Consider the following 26817-nt stretch of genomic DNA (forward strand, 5'->3'; position numbering starts at 1 on the left):
ACAAACTCGACCAGGTAGGAAGTTAGAATGACTCACCTAAAATGGCTGCTCATTTAAATAGCCAATCCCACTTACCCATAATTCCAACCCTCGCTTACTTCCTCCTAAGCCCGCCTCCTAACCCCTGTCAAGGCCTTTTTCCGCTTAGCTGCGCTCTAGCTACATGGGGCTACATGACAGGTCTATAGTCGCCATTTGGGCAGTCGGAATCCAGGACAAACCACCCCCATAACCTAACCCAATAATACACAGACACTAAGTAGTATGGGGAAATTTGTCCACAGCTTTATTAACCAATAATTATAATAATAATAATAATAATAATAATAATATCGATAATAAATTAACAGGTAAACATGGGTCATTGCCCCCCATACTCCGCCCCCTCGCATCCTGTTCCTTCGGCTACCATACAAAAGGCAATGACCCCCATATAATAACACATATATACATAATTATAACATACACCAACTTTATATCAAAGTGCCAACCACCATTAACCACGGCAGGGGTATACCCGGATACCCCTGCCCCACCAGGTTCTGAGCCACCTCCAGGACTCGAAACCTCTCAACCACCGATGACCACAATCTGTTTATTCCACCTCACGTTCATCCAGGGGAGCCTATTTCCTCTCCTTCAGCTCCCCGTCCCGCCACAAGCTCAGACCTTGACCCCTTAAGCTGTCTGAGCTCCGCCACCCCGAAGAAACAGAGCCATCCTTATACCATCCTGCCAACCCAAGTTGAGCAGGTCCAAACCCACATCCGAGAGGTGAACACCATCCGAGTGGTAGTATCCTGGCAACCCTTCCTCCAACTCCAGGTGCCGTACCACTACACCCCCTACTTTCCGCACAAAGCTTGCCATCAAGCTATTCACCTTCTTCCTGCACCTCTCCATAGCCCCCGGGTCCCGAGCGTGCCGCCACCGGCGCCGCGGGACAATCTCAGACCAGACCAACATTACCCCCGGAAGCAGGCCCCTTAACTTATTAATGTCCTGCTTCATCCACTTCACCAGCCGGCGCTGCGGCGTAAGGCCCAGGTCATTTCCCCCCACATGTAATACCAGCACGTCTGGCGAGTACCCTGCTGCCAGCATCCCAAACAGTTTCCCACAAACATCCCCCCAGCAAAAACCCCGATACCCAAACCAACGAACTGCCAACTGGCCTCTCGGAAAACCCAGCTGCTGGCCTTGCGCTCGAGCTGCGGCCCTCCTCTCGGCCCAGAAGACAAACGAATGGCCCACGATCCATGCCACACGCCCTGGGGGGAGAAAACAAATGATGAGGGAAGTCCAACAGAGACCCCTACCCCATCCCCAACCAACACAGCGAAACATCCCAACATAGCCATTACCCCTCACATCATAACACAAAACCTTTCGAATTTGATGGTTCTACACATTTTTTTTTTTTTTTTTTGAACTACGAAACAGTCCCCTGCCATTAATCCAATAGACCCAACCGGACATAGGAGCGGAATCTTACCGATTCCCACCTCCCGATCCTCTTCACCACCTCGTCCCCCAATCCCAACCGTGCGGCCTCCGTGGCCGCCCCAATACGGAACGAGTGCGTCCCAAATCGTGCAGCTTGAAGCCCCAACCTGCCCAAGCCCCACCGAAAAACTTTCGTGAACTGGAACCGAGAAAGGGACGATCCGTCAGCATGCACCAATAAGGAGCCCCCCACCGCTGGCCTCCGCGCCAGATACTCCACCGTAGCAGCCACCGGGCACAAAGCCGAGCCTGGCAAGGCCCCCAGTGTCACGTCCCGGCCCACGCCGCGGACGTCCGTTTTGGACCTGCCAAGGTGCACCACCACCTTCCTATCCAGGATACGGACCCCCGACAATTGCAGGCCCCCCTGCGCCAGTTTACTAGCACTCACCAATTCCCCTACTCGGAATGCCCCAAAAAACGCCAAAACAAACGCTACTTTGAACAGTAAAGCCTCAAACCCATCAAAACAAACCTCATGCAATATACCCACCAAGTCCCCCAGCAGCCGCACCGACACCGGGCGCCTGGTATCCGGCGCCCTGCGCCCCTTGCGATAACCCTTCAGGGCTTGCCTGATGACGAAGGTCTTGGTAAAGTCCTCCTTCCCATGCCACCGAAACCAAAACGCCATAGCCGCCATGGATCTGTCCACCACGGCAGGGGACGGCCCTTTTGTCAGCAACTGACAGGTGTACCACAAGAAAGCGTCCCGCAGGGCCTCCCCGCTGTCCATGGCCAACCCCTCCAGTGACCGTTCCCACAAGCCCCAAACCTTACTGTACGAGGCCCAAGTGGCCGGTGCCAGAGAAGCCTTCACGAGTCCTCCAAGCAGGACGCCCCCAGCTGCCAAATCTCGTCCGGGCAAGCCAGCCCTTCCTTCGATGCCCCCGGCGCCGCCAGCCAGAAACGGGACCACTGAAAACGAGATAGAGCATCAGCCACCTCATTCAAATAGCCGGGAACATGGCGCGCGCGAAAAACAACATTTCGGGACATACACAGCAATACCAGTCGCCTAAGCAGCTGAACCACCGGCTTTGATGCCGCCGACTGGCGATTCACCGCGTGAACCACCGCCATGTTATCCGAGAAAAATACCACTTTCCGATCACGCAGCCTGTCACCCCATAACGCTACTGCAACGACCAACGGGAACAACTCCAAGAAAGCCAAGTTGCGCATAAGAGGGCTCGAACCCCAAGAGTCCGGCCACCGCTCCGCACACCAGGAGCCCCCGAAATATGCCCCAAAGCCTATACTGCCCGAAGCATCCGTAAAAAGCTCCAGCTCGGCCGACGACTGGCCCTCCTGCCGGAACAACACCGTCCCATTAAAATCCCGCAAGAAGGCATCCCAGATGCCCAAGTCCGCTCGCATGGCCGCCGACACCCGTACGAAATGGTGCGGGGATCTAACCCCCGCGGTAGCGGCCGACAAGCTGCGACTAAACACCCTTCCCATCGGGATGACCCGACACGCAAAATTGAGCAACCCAATCAAAGACTGTAGCTGCACCAGAGTCACCTTGCGTGCCCCAGCAACGGCAGCCACCGCCCCCCGAAGCCTTGCCAGCTTATCCTGGGGCAGCCGACATTCCCCCCTCCCAGAGTCAATCTCCAGACCTAGAAAACTCAGACACGTGGTCGGGCCCTCGGTCTTATCCGCCGCCAGCGGAACCCCGAATTGGCCCGCCACCCACTCAACCGTCCGCAGCAGGCGCAGGCAATCCAGGGAACCGGCCGGTCCCACACACAGAAAATCATCTAGATAATGTACAATAAGACGACTCCCCGCTTCCACCCGTATCACCCATTCGAGAAAAGTGCTGAATTTCTCAAAATAGGAGCACGAAATGGAACAGCCCATGGGCAGACACAAGTCCACGAAGTAGGCCCCTTCAAAGAAACACCCCAGCAGGTGATGACAGTCCCGGTGGACCGGTAGCAGCCGGAACGCGGCCTCGATGTCCACCTTAGCCATCAGGGCCCCATGCCCGGCCCGCCGGACCAAATCGACCGCCCGGTCGAAAGATGCATATGACACCGAGCACAATTCCTTATGAATACCGTCATTCACCGACTCCCCTTTCGGGTATGAGAGATGGTGAATGAGTCTAAATTTACCCGGCTCCTTCTTGGGGACCACCCCAAGTGGGGAAACCCGCAGGCCCTCCAGCGGAGGCACTACAAATGGGCCTGCCATGCGGCCCAGTCCGACTTCTTTGCCCAGCTTTTCCCTAACCACATCCGGGAAGTCCGCCACAGACTTCAGGTTGCGCAGCCTCCCTTGACCCCCTCGTCGCTCCTGAAACGGAATAAAGAACCCCACCGCAAACCCCGCCAGGAGCACCGCAGCGTCCGCCCTGTTACCGTAGCGGCCTAGCCACGGCTCCATCGCGCTTAGCTTCACTGGGGTTAGGCCCAGGGGAAGCGGATGCACCCCCTCCCCCCGGCGCGACAGCCGCGCCGGCGCCTCCGGACTTACCCTTCTTAAAGCAGCGGTTGAGCCCATGAGCTCCCCCGCAGCCGGAGCACTCATGCTTGAAACGACAGGAGGCTCCCCATTTGCATTGGCCCTCGTTATAGAGCCAGCATAAGCCCTTTTGTAAGGTGGCCGACGAGGCGGACTGCCCCCTGGCGCCGGCCGAGCTCTGAAAGGGCTGCGCTTTTTGCGCCATCATTAGCTTCATCCAGAGCGGCAGGTCCATTTGGTCCCACCGCATACCCGGGTTAGCCGCCAGCCGCTGCCGAAACTGCTCGTCGTACCTCCACCATGCCAACCCCCCGTAAGTCCGGTACGCCTCCCAAATGCCATCCAAGTAGCAGAACAAAGACGAGCACAACCCCGGCGATTTCTCGCCGAGCACGCTAGCCAGCACACAAAAAGCCCGCAACCAATTACCGAAGGACTTCGGTATCTTGCGGTACCGCTTCCTCTTCTCCTCCTCCTCTTTTTTCTCATCCTTCTTATCCTCCTCCTTGAGGTCAATGAAGTCCTCTAACGGGAGGAGGGAGAAAATCTCACAGAACTCGCCCTTCCAAATCTTATACTTCATGTCCTGTTTCAAATGGACCCCCAGTGGGCCCGCAAAAGATACGTACGCGTGCTGCCTAGCCACGTCGGGGATACCCCCGGACAACTCAGCCCTTTCGCTCCCAACCTCCCCTACGTCCTGCGGCACCACCAGATCCCCGCCCGAACTAGGCCCCGCGGAATCCCGGATCCGAGAACCTGAAGCCACTGCACCCGGAGCCCACACCTGACCAACGCCGCTAGTGTCACCCCCCGCCCCCAATGAGTGGAGTAGTGCCTGAAGTGTGGTAACTAGTGCGCTAGAGTGTAGTGACCCACTGGACTCACCGGCCAAGCCCCCCGACACCGGAGCGGTGGGGGCTGCAGTACAGATCGCCTGACGTCCGGGAAGAGGAACTTCCGCCGCCATCTCGCCGACCGGGGAGCCCACCCGGTGCCCAGCCTGTGAGGAAGCAGAACGGCTCCGAAATCTAGGACAAGGAGAAGAAGTCCTGGGTAGGGGGTAACGAACATCCACTCCCCTCCCGTCCCGACCCCGGGAGCGCCTGCTCTGCACCGAAGCCTCCCGCTGACCTCTACCACCACGTGGCACCCGGGAACCCCTGGGGCTATGACTCCTCCCGTCTCTACCAGCAAGCCGCCCCTGCTGTCCATACCGAGGGGCTGCCGCACCCTCCCCTGCTGAGCTATCCGAGGGGGAGCAGTGCCGACCCGACCGCCCCCGAGCATCCCGGGACCCCAGAGATCTAACGGGCGAGGGACTGTCACTACTACTCCTGGAACCCGGGCCCCCCCTGCGCCCCTCCACTACGGAAAGACCCGACTCCCGGCCTACCCTACGCCCTTGCCTAGCTACCTCCGAAACCCCCTCCCCCACCCCCTTACCTCTGACCCCTTGCTTGCCAGACCCCGATGGCCCCGAACTACCCACCACCCCTACGGGAGACCCTCTGTCTGACCTGGCCCCCTCCCGGGAACCCCTACCACCCGTAGAACTTACTCCTTTAGAGCCACATTTTCTCTTCGGGGCCCCAGGGCCCTCCCCCTTTCCCACTAAGGCCTGTGTACCCCCAACCGGCTTACTCCCGCCCCCCCCAGTGGCAGAGCTCCCCCGAACAACCTTCCCGCCAAGAGGGCCCCGGCCTGAGCCCTCTGCACTTGCCTGATGCCTGCCATGCGGTCTCCCGGATCCAGCCTCCTCATCGTCTCCGCTGTCCGAAGGGGGGGAAGCCCTCCTGGGCCTCCCCTCCGTGGGTCTCGAAGCACCAGGGGGCCGCCCGGCCGCCTCCGACCTGCTAGCAGCCGCGCCCCCGTCCACGATATCCCTTTGCCGCCTAGTGCACATCCGAGGCTCCGTCCGCACACGGGGAGGCAAGGCCTCGACCACGCGGCTCCCGGGCCTGCTGCCGGTCGTAACTGGAACTCCACTGCTACCGGGTACCACTTCACCGGGCCCCGCGCCCGGGCTTAGCCTCCTCGGGGGCCTCCGGGCCCGGACCGGTCTCCCGCCATCGCCGTCCCGATCCGCCGCCTCCGCCAGGGCAGGGCCAAGCTGTGCCCGTAGCCAGTCCACACCTTGATGCCGTGCTGCCGACCTGATCCCTTCCAGCAAACGCTCCACGTCGTCCATTGTTCCTGCAGAGGAGACAAAAGAAATCCGACCAAGCAAAGTCCGCGCACACCGAGGTGAACACAAACTCGACCAGGTAGGAAGTTAGAATGACTCACCTAAAATGGCTGCTCATTTAAATAGCCAATCCCACTTACCCATAATTCCAACCCTCGCTTACTTCCTCCTAAGCCCGCCTCCTAACCCCTGTCAAGGCCTTTTTCCGCTTAGCTGCGCTCTAGCTACATGGGGCTACATGAAGTTCGGTTAGAACACAGCCTCAATTTAGCTCATTCATATAATCTTAATATGTGTACAGGCATAGGGTCACTGTATATAGCAGAGGTAGGCTATGTATGATTTCTGTTTAAACAGACTCCGTATATGTAACTGATATATCTGTGCATAAGTTGCTGTTAGTAACTCTCACAATGTATGTGATTCATATAATCTGTATGCAGGTTGGTATTATTATATAACCCCAATTATATACGGCATTGGTAGATTTAGTGTATACGAACGATCTAAGGTCTGTTTTGCGCTGAAATGTAGCACTGCCCAGTTCTAGCAAATACTAATGCGCTAGTATACTGGGTAAGTAATTATTGCCTGCTGTGGATTTTCTATTTCAATTTTTTAAATGAAGTAAATAAGGGAACATACTGCTGTTGGCTTTGTATTAGATTCCTTCTCCCACAGGTGTTTCAGGATAAGCATTTAACACATTCTACCACTTCAGGTAGATTGCAGGTGTTACTGAACCTGTCTGAGTGCCTCTCCCAGGAGAGAAGGAGACCTGTGTTTCCAAAATGAAGCATGGTACTGTTTCACAGAATCAATGTTAATTTTTTTTTTTGTGGGTGCACATCTATGTAATTGTTCATGAGACAATAGATTTTCTATTACCAGGCATCCTCTCCTCTCTGTCCAAGATAGGGAATGTTGTTTTTTTTTTTGTTTTTTTCTCAATTGTTGGCAGTGTCTTACCTTTAGATATATACTGATTACTAATTCACAGCTTAGTAGATCATACTAGTTGCAAGGGTACAAATTGGGCTATTAATTGAGCTCACAAGTAGTTAATGCTGAAGCCATTACCTGATTTCAAAGCTGTTAATATTATTTTTTTTTCTCTCACCTGGTCATAACCTTTTAGTCTTTTAAATCTGAATTCATTTCCTTAAAGCATAAATCTTATTATCTTTTATCCCTTGGGGTCCTGAAAGTTTGGCAATCCCTTTCGTATATGTCAGTGTCATGCTTCTGGTTCTTAATGTGTTAATGATCAGAATCTTCTGACCAATTCCCCTGTTGTGAAGGGGAACATTATAAATTCCTTTCTGCAATAATGGTATTATTTTAGGCTCATATGCTCAGGTAACTTTGATGCTGTGGATTGCACGTATTTTAAGGTCTTTCCAGTCCCCAGTCCTTCCTACCAGGTTTTCTATTTTAGGTAAAAATTCACCTGCTACCTGAACAATAGTGGAAATCCCTAAACAGGTTCTGTAATTGCGACCAACCTGTGGATTATATGTTTGGATTGGGGTTGATATCTTGCAGATATAACAAGCTGCTTATTATCACCATAGGCTCTGCCATAAGTCCTTCTTCACTGTCTGAGGATAAGGTAAGAGGAAGTATGTGGTTGTTCTCCTAGGGATAATTGAATATCTTCTACTGCCCTGCTTATTGTGTGTCTGTTGCCACAATGTATAATGTGCCTCTGGTTACCACCTTCCCATCAGTATCTTGCCTAATATGTGTGTGTATATTTTCTATTACCATGTATATCTTGCTTATGTTGCACAACAGTCTAGTAAATGTGATTAAACTGTTTTTTACAAATATAGGTACTGACATGGTTAGCCTCCTTATTGATTATCAGTTGCCACATATTCTATGGTTCATACCGATATATTTCTTTATTTTCCTCAACTAATCTGTATATGGTTCTTCTTGCCTTTTGCCTAGTAATGTGATTAGTTTATCTCCTGTGGCTGATCATTGCTGTATCAATTCGTCCACTGTGTGAGGTTGTGAATCTGAATTTAGCAACATCGGGTAATTGTTGCAGTGTTTTAATGACCGACTCTTATTTCTCTACTAGGCTCTGCCCCTTTCTGACAGGCAGGTATTGATTTGTTCCTGTTGCTTCAGGTAAGTAGTTCACAAGGCAAGAGGAAGCGGTGTGAATCGTCTTTATTAAATACATCCAGAAAGTAGTAAGATTCTCAGTGTTATTCTCCCCATGTTTAATAGCATGGTGTGTCCGTTCTCATCCAACATTTATCTGCGTGTTACAGTATGATCACTGGAAGTTATGCCTTTGTTGAGGTTTTGATTTGATGATATCAATTCGGTTTTATATCAGTAACATTTTTCTTCTCTAGTTTATGCTTTTATGGCCTTAATTCCTATCTGACTCTATATCTATTCAGGATATTTCTGGTATTGAATGCCAGGAGGTTGCTGACCTTGCAGCCTCTAGGGGAAATTTGTCTTGTCTGAGCAGATTTTTATGACAATTTCCTATTGATTCTTGTTTGGCTTTGTAAAGTCTTCTACGATTTATACAGCTCAATAATGGTTTTATAGCTATTGGCTGTTTTTGAACTCTGTCCCTCCCTCTATGTATTGCTTGGGTATTCCCCAAGAGTAAATGCTGCCATGTAGAATTGGTCAGGAAAATGGAAAATTCCTTCATACTTACCGTAATTTTCTTTTCCTGATAATTATACATGGCAGCATTACGGTCCCACCCATATACTATAGGAGGTGAAGCTAGTTACAAAGACTGCCTGATGGGAAGGGGGAGGATCTATATATACCAGTTTCAGAGTTCTGTTTCCTGTCCTTTCTGCTGTGAGGGGAGGAGCTACCCAAGAGTAAATGCTGCCATGTATAATTATCAGGAAAAGAAAATTACGGTAAGTATGAAGGAATTTTCCATTATTGTGTATCTATCTCCTGTATATGTGAGTGTATCTGTATACTGGGTGTGCAAACCCTATATAACACAGCGGCACTGAAGTTTTGTTTTTTTTTCCTTATTGCTGGAGATTCTTATTTGGAGGGATTTTGGTGGTTTCATAATTCCGTAATTACCTAATTAAAGTGAGGAATCTTGTCCTGGGCCAGAATAAGATATCATTTAGAAAACGAGGGGGTAGGGTGGGCAGTGATTTATATAGTAGGTTAACAAACCGCTAATTTACAGAAAATGTAGTAAGTATTGGGTTAAAGTTTCTTGTGCACATCATGGAGTTAGGGCGCTGTTTGTGGCCTTTGTTATGCTCACGCACTCACACTTATATTTGGTTAATTTTCTGAAAAAACTTTCAGGTCCTTTTTGGTGTTTGATGGTCGCCAAGACCTTTAATGTGAAGTATCTGATAACGGGAAATGTGATGTCAGAAAGTATTGGAACGGTGGGATTATGATTGACATTGTTAACCATTTAATGCAGCCATTAAGAAGTTAATAAATATAAAATGTTGTTTCCTTAAAAAGGCGTCACAGCATAACCTAACACTCATCTTAACTCCCCCCTGATTAGCATAACCTAACACTCAACTTAACTCCCCCCTGATTAGCATAACCTAACACTCAACTTAACTCCCCCCTGATTAGCATAACCTAACACTCAACTTAACTCCCCCCTGATTAGCATAACCTAACACTCATCTTAACTCCCCCCTGATTAGCATAACCTAACACTCAACTTAACTCCCCCCTGATTAGCATAACCTAACACTCATCTTAACTCCCCCCTGATTAGCATAACCTAACACTCAACTTAACTCCCCCCTGATTAGCATAACCTAACACTCATCTTAACTCCCCCCTGATTAGCATAACCTAACACTCATCTTAACTCCCCCCTGATTAGCATAACCTAACACTCATCTTAACTCCCCCCTGATTAGCATAACCTAACACTCAACTTAACTCCCCCCTGATTAGCATAACCTAACACTCATCTTAACTCCCCCCTGATTAGCATAACCTAACACTCATCTTAACTCCCCCCTGATTAGCATAACCTAACACTCATCTTAACTCCCCCCTGATTAGCATAACCTAATACTCATCTTAACTCCCCCCTGATTAGCATAACCTAACACTCATCTTAACTCCCCCCTGATTAGCATAACCTAATACTCATCTTAACTCCCCCCTGATTAGCATAACCTAACACTCATCTTAACTCCCCCCTGATTAGCATAACCTAACACTCATCTTAACTCCCCCCTGATTAGCATAACCTAACACTCAACTTAACTCCCCCCTGATTACACCCCTAACACTCATCTTAACTCCCCACTGATTACACCCCTAACACTCATCTTAACTCCCCCCTGATTAGCATAACCTAACACTCATCTTAACTCCCCCCTGATTAGCATAACCTAACACTCATCTTAACTCCCCCCTGATTAGCATAACCTAATACTCATCTTAACTCCCCCCTGATTAGCATAACCTAACACTCATCTTAACTCCCCCCTGATTAGCATAACCTAACACTCAACTTAACTCCCCCCTGATTAGCATAACCTAACACTCATCTTAACTCCCCCCTGATTAGCATAACCTAACACTCATCTTAACTCCCCCCTGATTAGCATAACCTAACACTCAACTTAACTCCCCCCTGATTACACCCCTAACACTCATCTTAACTCCCCACTGATTACACCCCTAACACTCATCTTAACTCCCCCCTGATTAGCATAACCTAACACTCATCTTAACTCCCCCCTGATTAGCATAACCTAACACTCATCTTAACTCCCCCCTGATTAGCATAACCTAACACTCATCTTAACTCCCCCCTGATTAGCATAACCTAACACTCATCTTAACTCCCCCCTGATTAGCATAACCTAACACTCAACTTAACTCCCCCCTGATTAGCATAACCTAACACTCATCTTAACTCCCCCCTGATTAGCATAACCTAACACTCATCTTAACTCCCCCCTGATTAGCATAACCTAACACTCAACTTAACTCCCCCCTGATTAGCATAACCTAACACTCAACTTAACTCCCCCCTGATTAGCATAACCTAACACTCCTCTTAACTCCCCCCTGATTAGCATAACCTAACACTCAACTTAACTCCCCCCTGATTAGCATAACCTAACACTCATCTTAACTCCCCCCTGATTAGCATAACCTAACACTCATCTTAACTCCCCTCTGATTAGCATAACCTAACACTCATCTTAACTCCCCCCTGATTACACCCCTAACACTCATCTTAACTCCCCCCTGATTACACCCCTAACAGAATCTCCGCCAGACTCCCTTCTCCTTCTACGTCTGTAAATGGACACACATTCCCACCACACTCACACTTTCAGGGACATCAACTCCCATGATGCTTTGACTGCTTTAAAGGGGCACTCTAGTCTAAATATGACCCCCTCTTTCTGTCCATGGTATGTGGTTATATTCTCATTTCCATGTACCTGTAATGGTTATGTTTTATTTTAATTACCATTTTCTGTCATTTATTCAGCCCAACATGTCCTTCACTGCTAGACCTGCAATGTTTATGTTGAGGTCAGGGATTCTTTGCAAGGTGCAATAAAAGCGTGCATTTCCCGGGTTATTTTAGGAAGCTGCTGTATCGGGACCTCTCCCGGTAACCCGACCGGTTACCTCCCGTTAGTTCCCTTCCTTCACCTGACCAGGAACTCTTGCATCCCATTGTACATCGCTACGGAATCTGATGGCGCTATATAAATAATAAAATAATAATGGTTAGGGGACTTATCTCTATGCGCTCCCAGGCAGACACTTAGCCCTGGAAGCTCTTAGTCCTTACAAGGACTTTCCCCATTGCATCCCCTGCAAGCTGGACAGACACAGGAGTAAATCTTCTTTCCCTCCGATAGCCGAACGACACACAGTTTTGGAGGTTTAAGTACTGACTGACTTTATTGAACACAGACTACTTTTATGCACAGACCCCCGCAGGAGGTCTCCATTCCATACAACACACATCCCTTAGTCCCAGGCAGGAGGGGGCTGGGTTACAGATAGCCATCTCCTGCCCTGGGAGATACCAAACAGTACACAGGGATACACATTAAAGGGGGGTTACACTTTGGGGCTCAGCTCCCCTGGAAGGGAAGTGGTTACAGGGTTGAAACCTACAATGCTAGATGCCCCGGGTCCCATCTGGGATCCCTGCAAAAAGCGGGGCGATCGGATGTGCAGAGCCTGAGATATCAGCGTCAAAAGTCTGTGGCTTGAGGCTCTGTACATCCCCTAAATTAGTTCCATGGCATTGCTTGGTTTAGTCCAGCGAATTCAAACGTCGTGCCTAAACCAAGCATCAACCAATCAGCTGAAAGGTGGTGCGAACCAAATCGCGCCATTCAGCGTTCAGAGGAGGAAGGAGTTTCTCCACCCAATCTGAAGAAAGGGCGCGAAACTAAGCTGCACCAATCGGTGCTCGGGGAAGAGAGGGGTTTTGCCGCCCAATCAAGGAAAGGTGCGAAACCAGATTGCACCAATCCGCTGAAAGGCGCAAAACCAATTCTCGTCAATCAGCACCCAGGGACGAAAGGGGTTTCGCCGCCCAATCAGATGAAAGGGCACAAAACCCTGTTTGAACAAGCACTCTTTCTCTGATCAGCGCTTCTTTGTGGCAACCAACCAGGAGAATGGCGCAAACCCAGTTTGAATGGGCACTCCTTCTCCCATTGGTTGGAATGGACTTCCATGCAGCCAGCAGGACTCTGCGGTATCCACCGGAGAGAGCACTCTCCTGGGTACCCACGAGCCTAGCCTTGTAGCTCCCAGGTAAAGGGAAAGGGACGAGTGACTATAGCTCCCTTGAGAGCGGGTAGGACAGTCCCTGACACGGGAACTAAAGACAGGGTGCGCAGGCCGGTTCGGGATTCAAATGCTGCCCCCTGGTGGGCGTTCGGCTATACGAACCGGTGGCCACCCAGGGGAAGCACGCGCTGCTTGTTCCCTTGTTCCCTCTGCGGTTTTCACACCTTGTTAGCGAGGTGTGAACATTCTAATTACGCATTCTAAATGGAGTATCGGTGTGCCCCCGCATGGCTGAAAAGTAAAATGCATCGCACATTGTAAGAATACAAGGGGAAATACACAAATAAAACAACTCCATACAGATACATGGAGAACCATAGAGTACAAGGGGAATTGGTGGGAATAGACACTGGGGACACTAAATACAAGGCAAACACTGTAACGGACCGTTTTACTTACAAGAGGATAAAACCCAGTTTAGGCGATAATCCCCTTTTCTGGATACGGGCACAGCTACTGCAGAACACCACACTCCCGATCTGGATACGAAATAACACTCCGAACTGGAACAGCTGAACAAGAAAAGCATACAATCGGCTTACACTCTTGGCAGTCAGCTTACAATCCAATTCCCCCCAAGAACGAGACGACACTTCATTTTGAGGGTTAAGCAGGAACTCAAGACTGGGACACCCAGTCTGGCTTTTATTACCAACAAGTACATACAGGACACTCCCAGGGGGAGGATGAAATTAACCAATCACATGGATGTACCTCCCACACATTTCCTCCCCTTAGATTAACACTTAACACAATTATACTGTACACCTTTTTCCCCAATTCCTGGATGTACCCCAAATACATATGCTACACCTCCAAAACAGGTATCCCCTGATAGCCCTTATTCAGGGGGACAACATATGCAAGAATCAGCCCATTCGGATAAATGGTTCAGGAGTTATGGGACTTTAAAGTATTGACCGACCGCATGGGTAAAGTATCCGAAAACAGTTCCATGCATTTTGGCCCTGCGGTCGGTCACAAACAAGGGAATGAAAACAGACGAATTGCCTGTGTTATAGAGCCTGGAGAGGGTTTGAATGAATTCCCTTGTTTGTGGGGTTCTTTCTACCGAACGGCTGGTCATTCGGTAGTTTTTATACGAATTCCTGGAAGTCTGGAGGTCTCAGCGGTGTTTGCCTAGTCGAGTGTCCGATTTCAGTTCCAGACACTCGACGGCAAAACACCGCTGTTCGGCAGTTAAAGATGGCCGCCGCCACGTGGTTGTTTCCCGAATGGCGGCCACCCAGAGGACACATAATACATTACATGGATTGCCAATTACCTGTTTGCAACATTGTTGCAAACGGTAATTGGAGGCACACTTAGTCCTGGGTGGTCTGGTTGTTCGGTAGTTTCCTCCATACAATGAATGGAGTGATTCTACCGAACAATCAGATGAAGGCTGCATATATATATATAACCCAGGTTAACTGCATACATAAATACATACATGACATTAAAGTATTAAAGGCAGGATTACTGTACTACGCTCCACAGTCTTAAAGGTGCAGTAGTCCCAAAAGTTCCAATATGTCCATCGCTGCTTTTAAAGGGCCAGTAGCAGCAATATAAATTATACATGCCCAAATATAGTCTTTAAAGTGCAATATGTCCAGGGGCCATAGTCAGCGGGCAGGAGGCTAGCAGCCAGGCTTCTCCAGCCCACAGTGGCGAAGTTGGTTTCGCCACAAACACATAGGCATATACAGTGGGCATGGTACTTAGAGGCGGTGTCCCGCCACAGCCGCACTCCCAGAATTGCCTGAAAGGAGTCTGACAAATGTTATCTATCCTGCTTCGGTATTAATAGTTCATTCCTAAACCTTTATCGCCAGAACTCCTATAACGGCTCAATAGATAAATGGAAATGTTGCTAAACATTGATTGCAGAATTGATGTTTTGAATCCCTAACGAGCAATGTTAGCATGTATTCTTGCTTTCCTCTATGTTTATATGATGGCTATACATCACATGTTTCAAATATACATTAAACTATTCAAAACACAAAAGCCAGGTAGTGAAAGTGTTAAAATGTATAACCTAGAATTATATTTATAAAAATATATATATTTTTTCTACTAAAAAGAGCTACTAAAAGTCTGAAATATCCCCAAACAACCTTGAGACAATTTGCCCTCGCTGCAAGGCTTCCGTCCTCTGACACCGTCCTTCTAAAATGTGTCCTGTGGCGGGACTACCATGGTCGCAGCTATACCTGGGCCTATCACTCCAGGGGGTCCAGCAGTGGCAGAACTACCATGGTCGCAGCTATACCCGGGTCCAGCAGTGGCAGAACTACCATGGTCGCAGCTATACCCGGGTCCAGCAGTGGCAGAACTACCATGGTCGCAGCTATACCCGGGTCCAGCAGTGGCAGAACTACCATGGTCGCAGCTATACCCGGGTCCAGCAGTGGCAGAACTACCATGGTCGCAGCTATACCCGGGTCCAGCAGTGGCAGAACTACCATGGTCGCAACTATGGCCAGGCCCTGGAGTGGCAGAACTACCATGGTCGCAGCTATACCTGGGTCCAGCAGTGGCAGAACTACCATGGTCGCAGCTGTGGCCGGGTCCAGCAGTGGCAGAACTACCATGGTCGCAGCTATACCCGGGTCCAGCAGTGGCAGAACTACCATGGTGGCAGCTGTGGCCGGGCCCTTGAGTTCCGCCTGTTGGGGGGCCCATCGGGGATGGAAATTGCAAGCAGGGCAGCAGGAGCCACTTACTTTACTTAGTTTGCCCTGCAAAGAAACAAGTGCCGGCTACACTCCTCAGCTAGGTCCCTGGTGGTCTGGTAGTATAACTGACTCTCTGCACACCTTTTGTTATCCTCTCCATCGCAGCTGAGGGGATTCCGATTCTGTTCTTTGACTCAATACTGAGCCCGAACCCGGCAGGGAGAGGATATCACAGAGGGCTACCGGAGACCGGACCACTGCAGCACTGGAATACCAGGCAGGCTTTACGGTGGATTTTCACCATGCAAGGGATGAAGGCAGGGTGCATGCAGGCTCATTTAGACTGATAGAGAGAGAAAGTGTTTCTATGTGTCGTCGTTTGTGTGTCAGAGTATGCATATGTCATTGTGTCAGTATATGGATCTGTGCAATATTGTCAGTGTTTGTGTGTCCGTGTATGTGTCTGCACATGTGGATCTGTGTGTGTAAATTTTTGCATATTCAGACACTCCTCATTTACCAACTGGGTTCTGTTACTACGACCCGGTCGTAGAGAGAATTGGTTGGTAAGTGAGGAGTTAAGTGATTCCCTGTTCTGGTCTGTTCATCTATGTTCCGGGAAACTTCCCCTAACATAGACGAATGGACCAGAGCAGGAATTCCCTCAAATCTATGCTCATGGAAATTTCCCCAAACATAAACGCCATCGTGAAACAGGTCACTAAATGAGGACCACCTGTATGTCAGTATGTATCAATGTAACTGTGTGTGTCAATCTATTTGTGTATCTCTCGCAGTGTAACTATCTGTGTGGCAGTGTATGTGTGTTTCTGTATATGGCAATGTGCCCCTGTATGCTTGTGGCAGTGCATATGTATTTGTGAATATACATTTGCACACAATCACCCTGCATTCACATGCCAATATTACAAACACACCACTGCATACGTTCACTAACATTACATAAAAACACTACACACAAACAGATCCCCCTGCATTCAGACATCAGCATTCACACAAATATACTATTACTCCATACAAAAACACACAAAGATGGGTAAATGGTAGATCCACAGCTGGCAAGGCCCCAGGGGATATGTATGGCATCTGAGGATCTACGTGTTGACCACCTCTGCCCTATAACAAATTCCTGCAGTGGGGCCCTGAGGTTTCTAGTTACGCCCCTCAATGTGTCATTAATAAAGTACACACCCTGGTTTCATCTGGATGGAATTTAGGGCTGAGGGAAGTATTTTTTTTTTTCTCTGAAGTCCCACGCAGATCTAGCGAATGTCGTCCTTTTTGGGATTTATTTTCCAGTCGAATTAATGTAGACAATGAAATATTACATAATATTCCGCTTCCTTACTGGGTCGGAGTTTACAGTCTGTTTTATTTGGCCACAAAGGAAAATCCCCAAAATGGAGGGGGAGGGGGGACGTAACATTTCAATCTTTGTGGAAACAAGAGAAGAACATGTTTTAATGTTTTCATGTAGAAACATCTAAAAACATTGTCTCTCGCAGCTTAAAATGCACAGATTGGGCTCTGCTTGTTCTAACATTAGGACAGAACTTTCTATTACTTAAGGGAAATGTACAGTTCTGATTTATTATGTGGTGGGAAGGAAGAGAGCCTGGCTGTGTGTGCCAAGGGTGGTGGGAAGAGGGGGGGGGGGGGGGGTGTTACGGAGTAATGAGAGACTGGGAGGGGGGTACAGAGTGATGAGATCCTGGGCAGTGTGTGTAGGCGTGCGCTGTTAACGTCTCCAGTTTAAACTTGCTAATTCAGAGTATAGTGATAAGGAATTTCTTTATATTTGTGCACTGTCCCCATTGAACCTACTGCTGTTTGTCTTTATTTGTACCATGCCCTCACTTGGCACAAGCCTACTTTACCAATATTGACTTGTCCTGGCAATGACTGATAGCCTGTGCTCTGTTTCCCCCTCAGTGACCTTCATTCCATAACAAGGGTTTGAGAGAGCCGCCTGTGCCGGTCCATCGATGGACCTTTTATCCTGGAGAACATACCTTTCTATAATGCTCCTGTCATGGGCCACCACCAGTGTGATTGGGCAACTAGAAAGTCTGAATGATAAGAAGGTGAGTAACATAGGTTGAGGAATTCCTGTAGATTCTGCCCACAATGTAACGTCAGTCATTGCTTATACCATAATTAGAAAAACATATTCCTTTAACGGAAAGACCATTGTAGGTAGGAAGAAAAGTCCTGAGCACCAATCCCTCCCAGACATGGCGCGATAGATAAATAATATGACACTAATTGCCCCATAGAATCTGCTGTCATTGTCACAGTGTTAACATTGGTCACAGATTCTTGAGTTGACTTCAGCGTATCTAGCAGGATCCTATGCTGGGTGGAATAACGTCCTGTGTGTATTCAACCTGCCTCCCAAAATGATTTTTACATTTCCACTCACATGTATCAGAGCTGGGATCCTGGTACTGGGTAATGCAGCCTCATACCTAGTATACAAAATGTCCACTCACATGTATCAGAGCTGGTATCCTGGTACTGGGTAATGCAGCCTCATACCTAGTATACAAAATGTCCACTCACATGTATCAGAGCTGGTATCCTGGTACTGGGTAATGCAGCCTCATACCTAGTATACAAAATGTCCACTCACATGTATCAGAGCTGGTATCCTGGTACTGGGTAATGCAGCCTCATACCTAGTATACAAAATGTCCACTCACATGTATCAGAGCTGGTATCCTGGTACTGGGTAATGCAGCCTCATACCTAGTATACAAAATGTCCACTCACATGTATCAGAGCTGGGATCCTGGTACTGGGTAATGAAGCCTCATACCTAGTATACAAAATGTCCACTCACATGTATCAGAGCTGGGATCCTGTTACTGGGTAATGCAGCCTCATACCTAGTATACAAAATGTCCACTCACATGTATCAGAGCTGGTATCCTGGTACTGGGTAATGCAGCCTCATACCTAGTATATAAAATGTCCACTCACATGTATCAGAGCTGGTATCCTGGTACTGGGTAATGCAGCCTCATACCTAGTATACAAAATGTCCACTCACATGTATCAGAGCTGGTATCCTGGTACTGGGTAATGCAGCCTCGTACCTAGTATACAAAATGTTCACTCACATGTATCAGAGCTGGTATCCTGGTACTGGGTAATGCAGCCTCATACCTAGTATACAAAATGTCCACTCACATGTATCAGAGCTGGTATCCTGGTACTGGGTAATGCAGCCTCATACCTAGTATACAAAGTGCCAACTGTAACGGCACCCCCAGGGTGTTTACAAGGGGTTAAACTGCCGTTTAGTCGATCTGCCCCTTCCAGAGATACAGGCACAGCTACTGCAGAACACCAAACTCCCGAACTGAATACAAGGGAATGCTCCAAACTCCCAAACTGCATACAAAATAGCACTCCAAACTCCCGAACTGCTAGCAGACGAACAGGAAAAGCATCCAAGTGGCTTACACTCCTGGCAATCAGTCTCAAACAGCATACAGTAAATCCCCCCCCAAAGACGAGACAGAGCTCCGTGTTGTGGGTCAAGCAGTGGTCTGGTTTAATGTGGGCTACCTGCCCACATTTATGCAGGTCTTCCACCTGGTGGACACTCCCCTAGGGGACCAGATGGAAGACTGTGACAAAGAACAGACATGAACCAATGACAGACACACAGAGGTAAAACATCCCCACAATGCATCCTAATGTCCCTCCCTCTGTCCTGGAGATAATTGGGAAGTAATCAAATTATCTCCCAGGAGAGAGGCAAAACTCCATTAACCACATGGCACTAAAAGACAGTAAAAGACATAAAAATGTATAAAGTTACAACTGTTACACAAAACATATACATTCTACCTATCCCCAGATAGCTTAGATCTGAGCGCACATTATTACGGAATGGCGCTCGGATCACATACATACATTTCAATCGCCATGGAGCCAAAGTCTTTCCCAAAGTCTTTCGTTACACGAATAGGCTCCAGGACATGGCTATCTGGGGTAATGCTGTTCATACGGTTAAACGACCGAATGAACAGGCATCCGCTTAAATGACTGAAGGCAGAAGCAAGGAGGCTGACGGCTCAGCGGTGTTTGCGCAAATAAGTGTCCGTTTCCAGTTCAATAGTTTGGGCGCTGAACACCACTGGCCGTTCGGGACTTTAAAATGGCCGCTGCCACGTGTTCGGCAAACGAACAAAGGCCACCCAATATTCGTCAATTAAGCTGAGGTCAGCTGGGAGGTCAATTGATGGCACACCCCAGCTCCCAGGTGGTCCAATCATTCGTGCGTTAGTTCGGTAGATTGAATCTACCGACCGCCGGGCAGAAAGGCACGAACAAGCCTTTTCTGCAGGGGCAAAGAAGGCTTTTTAACATGGGACCATAGTCCAGAGGCAACAGGCGGACAACCAGGCTTCTCCAATGCAATGTGGCGAGATTGGTCTCGTCACACCAACTCACATGTATTGGAGCTGTATCATGCTCTGAGTAGTGCAGCCCTGATACCGTTGTGGTGTCAGTTTACTTATTCCTAATATGTGCCTGGATCAGTATGGTCCATATATGTTTAACATCTATAAGCAGAATCTTCATTTGAGTTTGGTTATCACTAAACTATGTATTAAGGCTCCTGTCTCCTTTTCCCCTGCGTCCACAGGCAGGCTGCGCACGCTGGCTGTAATGTGATGTGTTATTTAAAATAGACGTACAGTATCTTTGTCTATTAATAGTTTTTGTGTTTATATGCAATATGCTTTCATTGTGAAGTTTCCTAAATATAATGATCATTCATGGTTAATGCGATATTCTATAACATGTTGTTTTTTATAAGTTGGGAAACTCCACCTTGCTTGAGATGAGTAAAAGAAAAGGCTACACCAGTAAGCCGCTACGATCTGGGCAGCTGCTGCGATCTGGTCCACGCGGACGGAGGAGAAACATCTGGTCCTATAATCTTGGACACAGATCCTTGGCTTTCTTGGTATGGAATCTTATAGGTAACACAGTGTGAATTCAAAATTAAGGCCAAAACACCCAAATGGAAAAAATCAGGGGCTGTGCGTCAAGTTTAGCTATTTAAAATTCACTTTATGTTCGTCACAATTGTTTATTTATATCTTCTGTAAAATATAAAAAAGGAGCATTCTGGGCACCATAAAAACATCACTGGAATTACATTGTTTTGGTGCCAGGAGGTCTCTGTATTTCAGGAGTTAGAATGTAAATGAATGGTTTAACCCCAAAGTCTTCTGTCTGGCTCAGTTAAGCTCTGCCCTGTCCACATCTGCTTGAGTCTGAGATTTGAAACTGGAAGCTTTTGGCTGTGACTGATAAGCTGAGATTATTGGCTGACCCTTAATTTCTTCCCATTCACAAAACTGCTTGTGAAATACATATGTTTTGTGAATGGGGAACTGCTAATAGGTTGAGACTGACAACAATCAGCGGCGCCCAAGGCTTCTGATTTTAAACCTCAGACTTGAGCGGTTTTGTGTGTAGTGTTAATAAATGAATACAGGGATGTATTTCTATGTAGTGGTAACGTTTGAATGGAGGATGTATTTGTATGTAGTGTTGGTGTTTGAATGCAGGGTGTATTTGTAGCAGAGTGAACGTTGTTAAACCCTTTTTCATTCCCTTTGTTCGGCTGTCCGTACCCTCCCGTTCGTGTACCGAACCCCATCTGTGTGGTCCCGGGGTTCAGATAATTTAACCCTGGCTGCTAACTACAAATTGCTTGTTAAAGAAAGTGTTTCCTCTGTTTGCACACGTGCATTCAGTAATATGAACGGCGGCCACACAGGGGGAAACTCTTTCTTTAACAAGCAATTTGTGGTTCGGCCACTTTGTATCTCGTGGGCAGCGGTATATGGTTGTTGACGACCTGGAACTCATTTCGGCTACTCTACTTTGCGAACACCCGGCAAACTGATACCGCTGCCCATTCAACTTCCCAAACCAGTATAAGAAATGCATTCTAAAGACCTAAACTATCGAACAATGGGGAACATATGTATGCTAGCAGCCAGGGGAAGGTTTTGTCGGCGTTTGTATGAAAACTCCCAAAAGAAGACCGGTCAAAGCTTAAATTTCTCTGGAACTGTTTTGGGGCTTCACCTCGTGGCCGACCGCTCCAAACCTCACTCGAATGGCATTTCTAAATCACCGAATGGATCTGAGTGATATTTCGACAAAGTGGGCGATCAGATCCCAGCTATTTGGTGAAGTAACTTTTGTGGGGTTCTGAAATATTAAAAGGTGTTTTATGCTGGTTATAAATATTGTATATTTTCTGTACCTGGGAGATAATTTAATTAAATATTTGTACTTAATTATCTCCCAGGCATACAGGAGTAGTCTGTGCAATGTTGACTTGTCCCCAACAAGGTCCACCAGGGGGAAACCCCTGGAATCATTTAAGAAACCCCTTGCATGGGGAGTTGCATAAAAGCCAGCTGTGGCTGAATAAAAATCAGTTGACTCCCAGCACTGTGTGTCGTCCAGTTACTGGGGGGGAATTCTGTCTTGGATATCTTATTGCTTCCTCAGCTACAAGGAGTCTACAGTGCTAAATATTGGAGCTCCTCTACAGTATTTGCAGTTTTGGCATTTTCATATTTGTGTGTAGCGTTGGTGTTTGAATGCAGGGTTGTATGTAGTGTTAATGTATGAATGCAGGGTGTAGCAGAGCTCCGATACCACGACTAGGTTTCTCCTCTATTCCATCCTCGGAGCTGAAAGAAGCACTGTTACAATCCAAGACCTTTTCCCCATAGAATGTAGACGACACAGTTATGGGAGTCAACTGATTTTATTTTGGCCACACACGGCTTTTATGCACTTCAAAATTACAAGGGATTTCTCCCAGGAGCCTCTGTGTCTGAGAGATAATGGAGTCAGAAAACTGTAACTCCATTATCTCTGTTACAAGAAAATATACAAATTATTACAAAATAAATCATAAAAACATGGGAACCCCACAAGAGTTATATCACCGAATAGCTTGAGTCTGACCGCCCACTTTGTCGAAATAGCGCTCAGATCCCTTCCGTAGTTTGGAAACGCCATTAGAATTAAGTCATCTTTCAGGGGGTTCTCATACGAACACAGACGAATGCGCGCCCTGGCTGTTAGGGAGCGAATGTTTTTCCTGTTCGGTAGTTCATGTTTCTCGAACGCCATTCTCATAACTGTTTGGGAAGGTGGATGGGCAGCGGTACAAGTTTCCCGGGTGTTTGCGGGGTCGCGTATCTGACATACAGTTCCACACACTCAACGACCATGTACCGCTACCTGTGTTCGGGAGACAAAATGGCCGCCAATTCTTGGAGCACGTGTGTTCTGTTATACGAACAGCGGCCGCACGGGGAAAACACTTTAACTAATGGCTAATTTGTGGTTAACAGCCAGGGGTGGTAGGTAATTACGAGGTGTTACAAGGGACTGTGACAAACTGCCATTTGCCACTGGGCATTGGAGAGGACTGATCGCTGGCCTCCTGCCCTGCGACTATGGCCCTGGAAGGTATTGCCCTTTGAGACTTGTATTTGGGCCCAATGGATGTTTGTATGCTGTTCCTGGCCCTTTAAATACTTTGGAGCAGTGTTACAAATTTTAAACTGGCACTTTGAATGCAGTCGAAGTTCCGAAGTCGTAGAAGTGCCGAAGTGGCCGCCATTCGACAAACGAACACGTGGCGTCAGCCATTTTAACTTATTCGAATGCAGTCAGCGGTGTGTGCAGCCAAATCTATGGAACTGTTTCCGGCTACCATTGCACAAACACCGCTGACCCGTACCTTCTTCGACATCGCGGCTGGAGACTAAGTCCCGTTCGAAGATTCAAACGCTCGTTCGAATGGGACTTAGTCATTTTCTCGTTGTAAAATAGACCGACCGCACAGCCCAAATCCATGGAACTGTTTTGGGCATGAAAATGTGCTTGCAGTCGGTCATAAAGGACTTCCAGCTAACTCTTTAACCCCTGGATGGAATTGGCTGAATTTTGGATATGTGTGTAAGTAAAGTATGCTGATTATTAATATGTGGCTGTATTTATGAATATTGGATGTATAGTTTTAAAGTTATAAAAATGTATAAAAAGTATAAGTTTTAGCTTGGAGATAATTGAGTAGATACAGTAAGAAACTCAATTATCTCCCAAGCAGAGGGGAGGGAATATGTGGGATGTAACCGATATTTGATTGGTTAATGCCTAATTGCCTGTGGGCATCTCCCTTGCAGGGGAGAATTGCATAAAAGCAGAGTACCTGCCATTAAACATCAGTTCTTCTTCACCCTCGATCTAGAGTCCTGTCTCTTATTGGGGGAATTGCTATATCACTACAAGGGATTGCTATGCTCTGCATGCTCCCTTGGATAATCACTTCTAAGCTCTTGTAAGAGCTTGTTCCTGCTTCACTCTCTTGGAGGAGAGGTTCACCCACTGGAACCTGGAGCCTGGTCATAGGTCCAGGGTGGGTAGGAGACGGCGAGACCCCAACCAACTGCGGTGGTTCGTGGGGTCTACAGTGGTTATGGTGTCTGGTGGAGCACTTGGAGCCCTCTGTAAGCGCTAGGAGCATCCTTCAACGGAGGTACCCAGTCGGGGTGCCAGGTGATCCGTTACAGGGACCACACAAAGTTGGTTCAGTAACCGAATGGAGGGAGTACGGACAGCTGAACAAAAGGAATACGTCTGTTTAACAAATCTGTTCTGCTACACAGGGTGTATTTGTGTGTAGTGTTGGTGTTTGAATGCAGGGTGTGTTTGTGTGTAGTGTTTGAATGCAGGGGGTGTTTGTGTGTAGTGTTTGAATGCAGGGGGTGTTTGTGTGTAGTGTTTGAATGCAGGGGGTATTTGTGTGTAGTGTTGGTGTTTGAATGCAGGGCTGTATTTGTGTGTAGTTTTGGTGTTTGAATGCAGGGCTGTATTTGTGTGTAGTGTTTGAATGCACGGTGTGTTTGTGTTTGTAGTGTTGGTGTTTGAATGCACGGTGTGTTTGTGTTTGTAGTGTTAGAGTTCTGGATGAGGTAAATTGCTAGATTTCTTGTTTCATTATTAGAATGTATTGACGATTACTTTGTTGCACAGGTCGCTGGTGAGGTGGAAGTTGGAACACCGCCATCTTTCGGTCTGGGTCCTGCCTCTGAATATCACTGTCACGGCTGCTGTGAAGCTGAGACGACACCTACCGTAAGTGGTTAATTTTCACCTGTTGGCAGTTTCTGACTGTTCTAGGCTGGTTAAAGTAACGCAATCTGTTCGATCAGACTAAGTCAGTTGGAATTGCTGACTGTCGGGGCTGGTCTAGGTAGGTTAATGTAAGAAGGGATCTGGAGAGATGGAGATTGGTCTGTAGAAATTGTCTGTTTCTGGATGTATTTTAGGTTGGTTAATGTGTGAGTGGTCCTGGGGTAGGTCAGCTGGAATTATGCTCTGTCTCTTCACAGGGAAGGAGAATTGCGGAGCCGGATGTCCCAAACGCAATTTTAAGGTCTATTTCCAGGAAAGAGGAATTATCAAGAATCGGAACTGAACCAAACTCTGTGGCTGACCGCTGCCTAGGATGCTGTGTCTTTCCTCTGACTCCCACCCCAGCACCAGCAAGACAGACAATGGTATGACTTACGGGGAGTGGGTGATGCACTTAAAGTGGCATGTTAGGCACCATAACAGCTTACTGAAGTCTCTGCATTTTGTTTAATTTCCCATACTAATACTGCACTGATCATCTAAGACAAAGGCAGTCTGTGGCAAGCACGTTCTCCCAGTGTGACGTACTATTAATGTGCGTTAAAAAGCGAGGAATTATACCGTCTCACTGCTTACTGAGTGACAGGGCTTTAAAACAAAGTAAAGAGTGCCCTTCATAGCCCTAGTATATCTGCCTGAGAAAAAAAAGTTACAAGATTACAGGGACGGTGACTGTTGATAAGCTGAAGTGGTTATGGTGCATACAACGTCCCTTAACCCCTTAAGGACCAAACTTCTGGAATAAAAGGGAATCAGGACATGTCACACATGTGTCCTTAAGGGGTTAAAGGCCTTCGTGCCAATATTTTTAAGACACCTCTGGGAACGGAGCATGGAACCCGACCTTAACAGTGCAGTTTGGAATAATTTGGCACTAACGTGGGAATAAATATCTGTAAATATAAAAACGTCTGCGTGACACCCTGGTTCACAGTCACCTAGCTCCCCTTAAAAGAGGTGGCAAAGATTATCTACCAAAGGGGACATTTAAGTGTGGACACTGTAGCGCCTGTGAGTTCATAGATCAAAAAAACGAAGGAATTTACTGACAGCGAGAATAGCGAATCCTTTCCGATACGTTCCTTTTTTAACTGTAGGACAGAGGGCGTGATATATCTACTCACCTGCTCTTGTGGCCAAAAATATGTGGGTAAAACCTTCAGACCTTTTAAACTACGAATAAGAGAACATGTCAACTCGGTCAGGAGACCTTTAGAGACTCCGATCTCGCGCCATCTCAAAATTCACCATCAAAATTCTGCAGATAAATTGAGATTCATAGGGATTGAATATATCCCACAAACTACACGGAGGGGAGACTGGGATAAAAAATTAAGACAACGTGAATCGTATTGGATTTACAAACTTAAAACCCTATCCCCGGCAGGCCTAAATGAGGGCTTTTCCTTTTCAGCCTTTCTTTAAAATGTGCTTTAATTTAATTTAACTGTTCTACACTCACTTAGGATGTCTATACAATTGAGGGACGCCTCCACCAGTCCTGTAATGTGAATATATTACACTGTAAATACACTACTTTCTGCACTTATGTTTATGTATATATTTATGTTTTGTAAATGTTTGCTCGCAAGGTTTTACCTTTAAGTAGGTACCACGCGACTCAAATAACATTATCAGAACCGTACATTGGGGCTGTACGTCCTTGTGGTTTCCAGACCAATTGGCACCATGAGTACACCTGGCACTATTGATGCCCATGTCTTTGATGACAGTGGGTATACTATAGATTAATCTCAGGCCACTTGGTGCCAGTTGTGTGAATTTGTCCCCCCTCTTTTCCTTCATTACCTCACATACGGGACGCATACCCTTACTGATTAACAG

At 47.5% G+C, this 26817-nt stretch overlaps 1 protein-coding gene across 3 annotated transcripts in view; it reads left to right on the plus strand.

Moving 5' to 3' along the window:
- The first annotated feature begins 16377 nt into the window (after positions 1 to 16377).
- LOC134608203 (uncharacterized) overlaps positions 16378 to 26817 on the plus strand; it is a 28912-nt gene continuing 18472 nt past the window's right edge. Inside the window, exons 1-5 of one of the 3 annotated variants that reach the window (XM_063450866.1) lie at positions 16378 to 16439; positions 17647 to 17798; positions 20549 to 20698; positions 24811 to 24912; positions 25170 to 25337. In XM_063450866.1, coding sequence (XP_063306936.1) covers positions 17700 to 17798; positions 20549 to 20698; positions 24811 to 24912; positions 25170 to 25337 — 519 coding nt within the window. In that variant the 5' untranslated portion in view covers positions 16378 to 16439; positions 17647 to 17699. Of the gene's footprint in view, positions 16440 to 17646; positions 17799 to 20543; positions 20699 to 24810; positions 24913 to 25169; positions 25338 to 26817 lie in introns of those variants that run through there. The other 2 variants (XM_063450868.1, XM_063450867.1) reach the window with 2 other exon arrangements.

This window comes from Pelobates fuscus, chromosome 4 (genome assembly GCF_036172605.1).
Source record: "Pelobates fuscus isolate aPelFus1 chromosome 4, aPelFus1.pri, whole genome shotgun sequence".
NCBI lineage: Eukaryota > Metazoa > Chordata > Amphibia > Anura > Pelobatidae > Pelobates > Pelobates fuscus.